Source organism: Eurytemora carolleeae, unplaced genomic scaffold, assembly GCF_000591075.1.
Source record: "Eurytemora carolleeae unplaced genomic scaffold, Eaff_2.0 scaffold408, whole genome shotgun sequence".
Taxonomy (NCBI): Eukaryota; Metazoa; Arthropoda; class Copepoda; order Calanoida; family Temoridae; genus Eurytemora; species Eurytemora carolleeae.
In genome coordinates, this window is record NW_019396650.1 from 150,091 (window position 1) to 162,775 (window position 12,685).

The 12,685-nt window shown below is 31.7% G+C and overlaps 2 protein-coding genes and 1 long non-coding RNA gene across 5 annotated transcripts in view; all 3 read left to right on the forward strand.

Moving 5' to 3' along the window:
* LOC111706891 (protein spire) overlaps window positions 1–3,475 on the forward strand; it is a 14,471-nt gene extending 10,996 nt beyond the window's left edge. The window contains exons 14-18 of one of the 2 annotated variants that reach the window (XR_002766332.1): window positions 278–332; window positions 443–492; window positions 1,243–1,359; window positions 1,883–2,466; window positions 2,892–3,475. Coding sequence is in view for 1 of the 2 variants with exons in the window: in XM_023479836.1 (XP_023335604.1) it covers window positions 278–332; window positions 443–492; window positions 1,243–1,359; window positions 1,883–1,964 (304 nt within the window). In the remaining variant the exon portion in view is untranslated. Of the gene's footprint in view, window positions 1–277; window positions 333–442; window positions 493–1,242; window positions 1,360–1,882 lie in introns of both variants that reach the window. The other variant, XM_023479836.1, reaches the window with a different exon arrangement.
* Window positions 3,476–3,726: 251 nt separating this feature from the next.
* Window positions 3,727–5,504, forward strand: LOC111706892 (zinc finger protein 676-like). 2 transcript variants are annotated; one of them, XM_023479838.1, is made up of 3 exons: window positions 3,758–3,788; window positions 3,900–3,976; window positions 4,629–5,504. In XM_023479838.1, the coding sequence occupies exon 3, from the start codon at window positions 4,668–4,670 to the stop codon at window positions 5,406–5,408; it is 741 nt and encodes a 246-aa protein (XP_023335606.1). In that variant the 5' UTR covers window positions 3,758–3,788; window positions 3,900–3,976; window positions 4,629–4,667; the 3' UTR covers window positions 5,409–5,504. The 2 variants fall into 2 exon arrangements, with proteins under 2 accessions (XP_023335605.1, XP_023335606.1); XM_023479837.1 differs by lacking the exon at window positions 3,900–3,976 and having other exon boundaries at window positions 3,727–3,788.
* Window positions 5,505–5,592: 88 nt separating this feature from the next.
* Window positions 5,593–6,829, forward strand: LOC111706893 (uncharacterized). Its single transcript, XR_002766333.1, has 2 exons — window positions 5,593–5,727; window positions 6,390–6,829. It is a non-coding gene; the product is annotated as an uncharacterized LOC111706893 (long non-coding RNA).
* Window positions 6,830–12,685: the final 5,856 nt, after the last annotated feature.

The following is a 12,685-nucleotide window of genomic DNA, read 5'->3' on the forward strand; positions in this document are numbered from 1 at the left end:
CGATAAAGTTTTATTGCAACTTGTACGGATTTTTTCAAAAAAGTTTTGGCCACCCTGTACATATACTTTAGGTGGAACTGTATTAGTTTGATTTGATTTCATTTAAATTAAACTTGAAATAATTTCAAACATTTTTGTCAGGGACGCAACGGGTAGCCTCCCTAAACCCTTTGAAAATTGTATTCCCCCATCCCCCTTCCTCCTGAAAAATGTGCTAGTTGTGCCACTGATTTTTGTTGATGTTTTTTTTTTGTCCTCTTATGAATAATATGTTTAGATCTGGACTCGAGAGATCTGGATGGAACAGAAACTCATTGCGTAATCCTCCCCAGGTACTCATGTTCATTTTCATGTTTATGTTCATGTTCATGTTCATGTTCTAAAATTAGAAATTAATTATAGATTGAAGAAAAAGTTTGTTATTTAATTTTGTTTGTTAAAGGTTCCTTCATCCATCCAACAAACTGCCCCTTCTAGACCTAAACTAGTCAGGTGCATTCATTTATTCATTTATTCATTTATTCATTTATTCATTTATTCATTTATTCATTTATTCATTCCATTATTCGTGAATTCATTAATTCATTAATTCATCCATTCTTTCACATGTTCATTTATTCATTCATTAAGGCTTTCATTCAGTCATTGATTCTTTCTTTCAGTCATTGATTCTTTCTTTCAGTATTGATTCTTTCTTTCATTCAAATATCCTTTCTTTTATTCATACATATTACTTCATCCATGCGTTCATTCATTCAGACATCCATTCAATTGTTTATATAGATCTAAGACATTCAATTGTTTATATAGATCTTAGACATTCAATTGTTTATATAGATCTAAGACATTCAATTGTTTATATAGATCTAAGACATTCAATTGTTTATATTGATCTAAGACATTCAGTTGTTTATATAGATCTAAAACATTCAATTGTTTATATAGATCTAAGACATTCAATTGTTTATATAGATATAAGACATTCAATTGTTTATATAGATCCAAGACATTCAATTGTCTATATAGATCTAAGACATTCAATTGTTTATATTGATCTAAGACATTCAATTGTTTATATAGATCTAAGACATTCAATTGTTTATATAGATCTAAGATATTCAATTGTTTATATAGATCTAAATCATTCAACTGTTTATATAGATCTAAGACATTCAATTGTTTATAAAGATCTAAGACATTCAATTGTTTATATAGATCCAAGACATTCAATTGTTTATATAGATCTAAAACAATGACGAAGAATGATGTAGAGAAATTACAAACATTGAAACTATCCCAGCCTGGTTCCTTGCACTCCACCTGTACTACCTGTAGAGATATACTTACTTGTCTAGTCAGGTAAATATATATCCCAGCCTGGTTCCTTGCACTCCACCTGTACTAGCTGTAGAGATATACTTACTTGTGTAGTCAGGTAAACTACACCTGTACTACCTGTAGAGATATATTTACTTGTTTAGTCAGGTAAACTACACCTGTACTACCTGTAGAGATATACTTACTTGTCTAGTCAGGTAAACTACACCTGTACTACCTGTAGAGATATATTTACTTGTCTAGTCAGGTAAACTACACCTGTACTACCTGTAGATATATACTTACTTGTCTAGTCAAGTAAACACTCCACCTGTACTACCTGTAGAGATATACTTACTTGTGTAGTCAGGTAAACTACACCTGTACTACCTCTAGAGATATACTTACTTGTCTAGTCAGGTAAACTACACCTGTACTACCTGTAGAGATATATTTACTTGTCTAGTCAGGTAAAACTTCTTAAAGAATTAAGATAACAGTAAGTAGGGATATATTTTTCAAAATACGTCTCCTGACATTTCCACTACGTTGAATTTTTGTTCAGAGCTAAGATGGAGACAGACAAACTTCATAAGATTAAAGGTCGTCTTACTACTTTTCAAGAAGAGAACATAACACCCTACTAGAAGAACATACCGTCCTCCTTGGAGTAAATAACGCCTTCTAGAAGAAGATCCTAACACCCCTCTGAATAACAATAGTGAATTATCAGGGCACTAAAATTTTGAATGTGGATCTGGATCCGTGTTATTCAATCTGAATTATTTGAGAAACTTCTAAAGCGAATAAAAAATGTTGTAAATTTATTTTAAAACCTTTTGAAGGTTACAACGAAAATCTATGAAAAAAGTAGCCCTTTCTTTACAGATTAAGTATTGCAATGGTATACAAACTAAATATATTAAAAGAAAAAATATGAAAATATTCATTTATTAAAATATTCATTTATTAAAAAAAACATTTTTGAAGTACATTTAACACGCATTTTCTTTAAAAAAAGTCTTTTACTGTATTTATACCAAACTTAATTGTACCTCAGTTTAAACAAACTAGATATTTACGAATGCATTTAATTTACATTTTGTATTAAAAACAATTTCATTTATTGTAGTTTTGCTATTGTACAGGGTGTTCTATATTTTTCTCAATAAGCTGTTTCTTCAGTACTTAAAAAATCTGCAAATATTCAATACTAAAATGCGCAAATGCATGTTTTTGTTTAAGTTATATACCGTTATATACCGCAGTTAAGGTCATGTGGATGGTTCAAAATTATTAAATTAGAAGAAAATGGCTCCCGTTGGCAAAGCGAGTGTAATATAGGTTTTAGACATGTTGGATCTTTTCTAGAGAGTAAGCTGAAATGAAATCTTTTCAAGAGAGTAAGCTGAAATGAAATCTTTTCAAGAGAGTAAGCTGAAATGAAATCTTTTCAAGAGAGTAAGCTGAAATGAAATCTATGAATTTTCACAATTTTGACATTAAAATTCATATGCAACTTGATAATTTTCGTAACTGATCAAATTTTCTTAATAGGACACCCTGAACAATAGAAGAGGGGAGGATCATGTACCGCAGCTTTGATCAAACTGATGCTTTTAACATTGCATTTATTATTTATCAAAACCATTCCCATTTGTGTCAAAATGTTATATTTTTTTATGAAATTTTATATTTTTGATAATATATTGTGCAATATTATGTACTCCTAATAATTAGGACAATAATTGATATTTTTATACTAACTTTACATTTGTAGCTATATTTGCCCTCGACCTGTGAACATCGTATTTTTACTGAAACATCTTTTAATGCTGAGGTTTTTATTTAACATCTACATTATTTCCTTCCCATTTTTTTCAAATTTATTAGGAAGAATTTTTTTTAAAAAATTTCAATAATTTTCTGATTTTTTATTTATTTTGTTAGCAATATTAATTTAGGTTAAAGGCTTTTAGTTCTAAAATTCAATCTTTTCTTACAATCCATTCCTTCTTTGAAATACTTTATTTTCAGTCAACATTTAGATCAATTCAATATTTAACTCCTTACATTTATGTTATGCCTGGGTAGGTTGCTACAAACAACATCAATTTTGTGATATGTATTTAAAATAAATATGTATTTTTCACTTTAATATTTTATGTCCGATCTTAATATTATATTCTTAAAACATCAAAAATAAACACAAGAAATTTATTAGATTGTAAAATTTTCAATATAAACTTCAGAAACTCGAGAGAGACTAAAGAGCAGATGTTTTATATTTAAATTTTTCCTTTTTAAGAATTACTGGGCAGTCTCTCATAACAATAATAATGCCGGTTTAAGTATTTTTACCATTGACAAATATTGTTTTTTTTTCAGAAATCAAATAAATTAACTGAAAAATGATTTTTTCGTTTCAGACATATAATAATGCGAGAACTCGAATAGAAATCTTATATCAGGTAGACTCAGGGCACGTATTTAGGAATTTTTCCGGGAGGGGGGAGTAGATTTACAAATTTTTCTTAATAAATACGACTATTTTGTCATAGCTCGCAGATATTGATTACAAGGGTACTGTTGTGAATCTGGCAGATATTCTCGTGAATTGAATTTACGCCTTTAAATTATACAGAAGATAATATAACAGGTTCGTAATATCCATGTCTAATTATGAGAATTCAAAACTTTTCAGATTTTTTTATAAATGTTTTTTAGAGAAATTTTTCAAGAAATCTTAGTCCTCTATTTTATATTCATTATTTTTGCATACTTTCATGATTGCAGCTAAATAAAGGAAAGTTTATGAGTTTTTGTTTAGACCTGAGAAGAAAAGAAAATGGGAATTTGTGTTTGTAATTTCAGTCACATGTCCTCATCTACTTTAATTTATTTCATGAAAACTTTCATACCTTAGCGTATTGCTGGTCTTATTTACATAGCTTAACGTAGAAATATTTTTGTGTGAATGTTTTCCTCAGATTGGGACATGTTGATTTATGTTTTCCTCAGACTGGTACATGTTGATTTATGTTTTCCTCAGATTGGGACATGTTGATTTATGTTTTCCTCAGATTGGGACATGTTGATTTATGTTTTCCTCAGATTGGGACACGTTGATTTATGTTTTCCTCAGATTGGGACACGTTGATTTATGTCTTCCTCAGATTGGGACATGTTGATTTATGTTTTCCTCAAATTGGGACATGTTGATTTATGTTTTCCTCAAATTGGGACTTGTTGATTTATGATGATTTATCCTGGGCACTACAGAGAGTAATATATATATTTTTTTATTTTAGGTTTTAATGAGAATCCCTGCGAGATTATACTAATATAAAATGGAGGAGAATGAATTTCCATGTTATCAATGTGATTTTATCGGCACTCGAGGGAAAGATTTGAAGCAGCACATGGAAAGCCAGCATGAACTTGTCAGATTCCCTTGTAATAAATGTGACTATTCTGCGTCGGCAATATCTATTCTGAAAGCGCACAAGAAAGTTAAACATGAAGGAGTACGATTTCCATGTGATCAATGTCAGTATGCTGCCACCACATTAGCAACGTTAAGAAGACATAAAGAAATTAAACATGAAGACTCTGCTTTTCCCTGTGATCTGTGTGAACATATTGCTCGCGGTTCATCATCTTTAAAACAACACAAGAGAAGAAAACACGACAAAATCGGCTATATCTGTGATCATTGTGATTATGTTGCCGCCTATCCTGCCCAGTTGGTTCGACACACAGAGATCTCCCACTCAGGGGCTAATTTTATCTGTAAGCTGTGTAATTATGTAACAGCTCAACTTTCTCTATTTAGAACTCACGTGGAACGAAATCATGCTTTTACTAAATGTCCCGGTGACTCAAGCAGACCCAGTTTAGATCTGAACTCTTATAAGGAGATATCTCACTCTATCATAAACAATACTCCCGTTGTAACGGATAAACCAAATAACCGGAAACGGAAATCCAGAAAAAGATCGGATGTACAAAATCTTTTATCACTCAGCAAACCGGATGTGGTCATCTGTGAACCGGATCTTGGCAGTTTTGAGCCAGAATTGGGATTTTAAAAACATGGTATATACGCCTATTTAGAACCGGTATTAAAAATTAGTAGAAAAACGATAATATTAATTTATTTTAATCTTTTGACAAATAAGACATCGGTTAGAAATGATTATTTTTTAAGTTCATTTTTTATCCAAATATCAAAACGTCTGAACCGAACAGGCTCATGTATTTTGTGTNTCCAAATATTTTCATGAAAAAAATATGTCTGCAGTTCTTATACACTTGAATGTACAAAATATAATTGCTCTCCTTTTTCTCCCAATAGTGCTATTTTACCCAGTGAAAATTTGATTTATTTGTTAGGATAAAACTTTAAATGTATTATACAATATACCAGACTCCTCATTTTCTCGTCCTAGCCACCTCTAAATTCTCGTCCTTTCAATATTATTTTTTATAAGTATCTAGTCCTCCAAGATAAAACAATTTTTTAAGAATCGGGCCACGTTAGGGCATAAATGAAATATTGAATTTTAGTAATTCGAAAAAAATAGCTTCAATTGAATTAAAGTTTTTGAGTACTATGTCCTTAAAAATGTTCACCTTTTTTACGCGCATTTTCAGATATTCCTAGTGAAAATGCCGAAAATAATTCCGAGATTATAGAACTTAAGTCTTTTTTCTTAATTATAGTAAAAACCATAGATTTTGTCCGGGTGGTTCCATGGGGAAAATGATAGGCATAGGAATGCTAAATATTTTGCTCTTTATTTCATGTCGCAAAGGTTGGCCATTACGGAGGCAGAAGAGTTTTAAGTTTTACCTTAATAAAGATTGACATCATTCTCATGTCTCTAAAGATTCCAACATGATTTTATCATTGCAATACTTTAGTCTATCCATATTTTATGCCCTAACGTGGCCAGATTGTTAAAGAAAGTTATATATTCAAGAATTAGTAACTTCTCAGCACATAATAATCGAAGGACGAGGATTTCGAGGTGGTTCAGACGAGAAAATGAGAATGTGGCTCGGACAAGAAATTGTTGTGGCTGGCCTTCCTCCCCTCCTTGTTTTTTAAAAACTCAAAATATGTATTTTTCAAGACTGTGACTTGTGAACATCAGTGTTAAATATGAAATTATAAAATCAAAAGTTTTATTTATACAAAAAGATTTTGGTGCCTTATAAATGTGTGGTCCAATTTCTTCATATAAGTAAAATATGTAATATTCAAACTATTTTTAATAAGTATTTAAGAAACGGGGTTGCCTACAAAGGACAAGAACAAGATTTCTTCCAGGTCAATATCAAAGTCTCATCCTTTGTGGGTAACTCTGTGTACATTTTGAAAGACAGAAAACATTTAGTTAGAAGACGACAATAAATGAATCCCTCCGGTATACTTTTTCTTGATAAACGTAGATGTATTCTAGCCAGAAGATTATTAATATATAATAGATTAATTTGCTCCAACTTACTCTGTTTAATTTTCTTAGTTAGAGAGTACAGAGTGTCCCAATAAACATGAAATTAAGTTACGACTCTTTGCGTTGTCGTTGATCCACCCCTAATTTACAAGAAACTTGCTCAAAATTTTTAACACCATATATTCCAATTTCCAAATTGGTTCTACCTTCAAAAAAGATCTTAAAATTAACATCTCTTTCTTGTCAAATATTCCTTAAAGTGACCTTAGAGTGGCATGTAAGATTCATAAAGGTACTCTTATATAACTTTGTCTGAATGAAGGTAATTTCCTAGAGAACGATTTTTGGACCCCACCCCCCTTCCCCTTCTTTAATTTTGTACATGGATTTTAAATGTAAGACATGTGGCCGCAGCGCTCGGCCACCTAGCCGCAGCGCTCGGCCCTGAAAGTGTCTTGAATTAACCTAACCCGTGGCCGCAGCGCTCGGCCCCCTAGCCCATCCTAGCCACAGCGCTCGGCCCCAATTGTAGCCTGCTGCGTCTCAGAGGGCCTAACCAAACCTCTGGAAAGTTGCCGCTTTGGAAATTATACATTTGGGAANATTTTTTTTTGAAAATACAGGTTTCCAAAAGAAAAGAGAAAAAATATGCAAAATTATGCACAAATAGAAAACATTGATTTTTACTCACTACATAACATATTTATCATTTCAGTTATTACGTAATCATCGAATCCTTCAACATATAAATTATTCATTCTTGTATTTAAAAGTTCTTGTAAAACCGGAAATTTCCATTCATGTTCCAATGGGACATCAAAATATTTCATTTGTTTCTTAACTAATATTTTTCTAAGATCCGAAGGATTTACAGAACAATCATTTGCAATAGAAAATAAATTTCTGCCAAAAACTGTGTTGAGGTCATTTTTACATAAATTATGATTATGATTTCATAAAATTCCGTTTTACCATTTAAATAAAAGGGTTTTATGAAAATTATATCTACTTTACACTGATTATTTAATTTCTCAAAAATATAAAAGATAGTCTCCCGGAAATTACGCCATGTTGCGGTTTCTATACGAATTGAATTTCTACAAGGTTTGACGCCCTGTATATCATTCAAGGGATTTAAAGAAGAATGTCAACGAATTTTATGAAAACACAACATAACCGATTTAACATGCAATACAATTTTATGTCGGAAAACCCGTAGGTCAGTTTCCTCTAGGTCGGATGATCGAGTACCGATTTTAGGGACACACAAGTTTCAACACGAAAATATATGTATTTAAATACAATTATAACCAGAAAACTGTAGAATAGTAAGTGCATTTCATGTCGTTTAAAAACAAATAGCTTAACTACTAAGTTATTAAATCACTTATTAAGTGAATTGGGTCTACGTTTACGCTGCACAATTGCGGTGTCTTATGTTCATCGAGTTTAAAAGTCGACTTCCCATTCCTGAGTTTTCTGGTTATCACTGTATATATACCCAATTCTCTTTGGATAACAAAATTAATAGTAAATGTATCTTGCTTAAGGCTATGTAAGGTAGTTGAACTGAGTATGCAGTGTTGTGGAAAACTTCTTTCGGATGTATTTGAGACATATTAAACTTTTTAAAGATCTTTAAATCCTGAGTTTGAGCGCAAATTCGACGTTCAAAACTCCTACTTTGGGGGTGGATACGTTTTCAGAATTATTGTTTNGGATACAACAACAACTTTGGATACAATGGATATAACAACGGATATGGATACAATGGATATAACAACGGATATGGATACAATGGATATAACAACGGATATGGATACAATGGCTTTAACAACGGATATGGCAGACCATTTGGATTCAGAAGTGCTAATGAAGATGGAGCTAATAATTTGGAGAAAAGCTAATACTTTGATGTTTGCATTTTGAATTATTAAATAAACATTTATCATATGATTTTCTATCTTAATAGGTAATTAAATGGGCGCTCCGTCGCACCATGCATGATAGAATTGACTTTGAGAAGGTGTGCATAGAGTTTCATGAACAAAAGTCATTTGGTTAAATATTTAGATCTGATCAAAAAAACATAAAACATTTTTAAACATTATACCTTTAAAGATTCTCTGATTTCTACAGTCCGAACATTGTTCTCTAGCTCTACAGTTATATCATTACACTAAACATTTTTAACATTTCAACATTTTTTGAAAACCTAGTTTACTTAACGTAAAAGTACCCAGGATTCAATCCTGTAAAAAGGACAGAGTTTGTTCGAAAAAGCAGATCCCGATCGTTAGTGCTATGGTCGGCACCTCCCGGCTTATCATGGCTAACAAACTGGCTCAAACAAAGAAACACTCAGAAGACTTTCAATACTTTCCTAAAATGATCATCCTATAGGTTACTTTGGTCTCGAGCATAAATGGAAATTATGATTACAGAACTGAGCCAGTCTGTTAAAATTTTTCTATTATTTTAATGAGGTACAAGAATAAATACCCCAAATTAAAAATACTTGAATTTGATACAAAAAGGCTATAAAATCCAGTCAAGTGATGGTGGAAAAGGATTTTGGATTGATGACGAAGAGACCTGTCTGGAACGGGTTCACCTGTGCAAAAAAAAATTAAAAAATAATATTCATTGTGGAATGTGGAATGTGCCTTTCACTAAAAGGGGCACTGGACCCCTTGTTTTGCAGGGTACCTTTGTAAATAAAATTAATTAAAAAGAACATTTACAAGAAGAAATAACAAGTCAAGTTCCACCGTTCCATATCTGTCTAATCCTCATGTGTATCAAAAATAAAAATTAAAGTTGCAATGAATTAAAATTTTCCATTTATTCCTTTTGTTTTATTAAGCAGCATTAACATTTATAATTCAGTTCAATAAAGAATACCTTGATAGAGCTGATTTTTGGAAGTGAAAATTAGAATTCTAATTTTCTTCGTATTTTCTTAATTGTGAAGATCGTTTGCTCCAGTTTTGTACCAGGTATATCTCCATTTGAGTACAAATCACTGAAGTCTCCTTCAAGCTCAATGTGGATTGTTTAATCCGTGAAATAGCTTCTTGAACCCCATCGTGACTAATGGGGAGAAAAACCCAAATTTACAGATAAATTCCTGTTAAGTGTGAAACAAAAGATGATTAAAAATTTTATCTAGTATTTTTTGAATGCTTCTTATTGGATCCCGCATTAAACTTTTAATTACTATTGATGTTAAAAATTGAACCATTAATCTTTCCGGTTTTAAAACTTTCGGCTGCAACCTTAAAACCCCTATTTCGGACACTTTCTCTTCCCATAAAAAAATCTTTTTCTTTAAATTATGTTTGTAAGTTCATTTGGTAGACCTGCCTTGGCTTCTTGAATATAATTAAGAATACTTTTTATATACCATTCTTCCGATATACTCGTTGACCCAAAATGTTGCTGTTTATTAATTTTGGAGTATTGTTCAAATAAATCAGATTTATTAATGCACATATCCTATATTTTTGTCCGCTTCAATTATAATTTTGTCTCCGCAAATGTTGAATGATTGCTCAAATGTTTTCAAGGCTGAGAAAATACAAAAATCTGATAGTTTTAAGCTTTCTTAAAAATCAGATTTTACCTCTTCGTATACTTTTAAAAAGATCTTTACCATATTTTTAAAGCTGGGGTTCTTTTAACAAAGATACACTTTTTTAACTGTATAAGTTGAGATTTTATGTTTTTGTGAGGAATTGGGATTTTATATTTCAGTTCGTTTTGAAGAACACTAGTAAACAATGATGAAACTTCCAAATTGAATTGAGTTATTTCTTTTGTTTTGTTTAACTTGAAAAACGAAACATATTTTTTACCTAAATAGATTCAGTCTTTCTTGTATTTCCCTTGGAACACTTGCATTAGTTACGTTAAAAAAAACAATTTCCATTTAACTCTTTTTTAATTTCTTGAATTTCTAAATCAACAGACTGGTAGAGATGGTGTTCTAAATATTTATAAAGAATAATACCGACTCTGCTTATTAACGAATCTATTCCGTTTTTCACTTCATATTTAACCACATTAGAATCCAAATTCTCTATTTCATTTAAAATGTTCATCTTAAAATCCAAATTTTTATTTTCTTTGGTTATATTTATCATCCATTGCTCCAAGTCCTGTTCAAAGGTTACCCCTGACGACAGCTTAAGCACCTTTTTATTGTTTTAAAACTGGGAACTCAGTTCCTTTACTTTTTCCAATACCAAAATTAACTCCTGATTCAATCGAATTGCTGTTGATTTTGAAACAGAATTTAGAGTCAATAGTGTGAAGATCAGTTAGAATTTGTATACTCTATATTATGTGTTTTTTAGTTTCTGTTTTAACACTTTTTTATTTAATCTTGGAAAACATGCCAACTAATGTGAGACAATTTCGTTTTCCTTGTTATATTTGACACTTGTGACGTCGTGTATAATTGGTTCATTTCTCTCTTGCCACCAATTGTATTTGATGATCTATTTGAGTTTTAAGAAACAATGATTAAATCAAAAAAGTATGAGGAGCCCAATGCTATACAATCAGACTTGAAATTAAATTCAAAATCCAAATCGGATTCACAAACCAAAATCAAATCCATAATCAAAATTAAGATTAAATCCAAACCCAAAATCTAAATTAATTTAAAGAATATTATTTCAACATTGAAAAACATGATTTTATTTGATTTGAAGTTTAAGGGACTGAAAGCGTAATGTCAAATGATCCTCCATGCGAAGATATCCATGCCGATTAACAACGGTACCTACTAAAACGTCGTTTTCCTGACTCGAAAAGGGTTTATTTTAATTTTTTGGAAAATAAGCACTTCAAAAGAATGAAACTATGAATGAACTATCTATTCATACTTGACCAGATATTGCTATCTTTGTATGGAGGATCACTTGTAATTACGATTACACCTCCTGATCAAGTCCTGAGCATGGAGGATCACTTGTAATTACGATTACACCTCCTGATCAAGTCCTGAGCATAGAGGATCACTTGTAATTACGATTACACCTCCTGATCAAGTCCTGAGCATGGAGGATCACTTAAAATTACGATTACACCTCCTGATCAAGTCCTGAGCATGGAGGATCACTTGTAATTACGATTACACCTCCTGATCAAGTCCTGAGCATGGAGGATCACTTAAAATTACGATTACACCTCCTGATCAAGTCCTGAGCATGGAGGATCACTTAAAATTACGATTACACCTCCTGATCAAGTCCTGAGCATATGTCAACAATGTTGGAAACGGAAAGATAGAGACAACCATCTATTGTAGATGCTCTGGAAGACTACAAAAAACAGAGATCTCTTACAAGCCGTGGAACAGATCAAGTTTTTGTTGAAGGATTTGAGAGTACTCCGAGGCAGGAGTACATACATAAAATTTCAAATGAGTTGAGCAGGGCAGCCAAGTAAATTTGTGTTTTCTATATGATGTGTTATTATGCTTTATAAATATAATTGAAAAACCTGTTCACAAATTCACCCAATCTCAGAATTAGACAAAAAAAAACAGTTATACATTATCAAAATGTTGTATAGGCGAAAAATAAGCTCAAATGTTTTAAAGGCAAAAAGTTATGTAGGCAAAATGTTATACAGGCAAACTGTTATACAGGCAAACTGTTATACAGGCAAAACGTTATACAGGCGAATGTGTACTACGCGAATGTCTACTAGGCGAATGTGTACTAGGCGAATGTGTACTAAGCGAAAGTGTACTAGGCAAATGTGTACTAGGCGAATGTGTACTAGGCGAATGATACTAGGCAAATGAATACTAGGCGAATGAGTACTTTGCGAATTTGTACTAGGCGAATGTGTACTAGGCGAATGAGTACTAGGCGAATGTGTACTAGGCGAAT

What these genes read in the sequence shown, in the direction of transcription:
- LOC111706892 (XM_023479837.1), top strand. Translation starts at nt 4,668, where the DNA reads ATGGAGGAGAATGAATTTCCATGTTATCAATGTGATTTTATCGGCACT.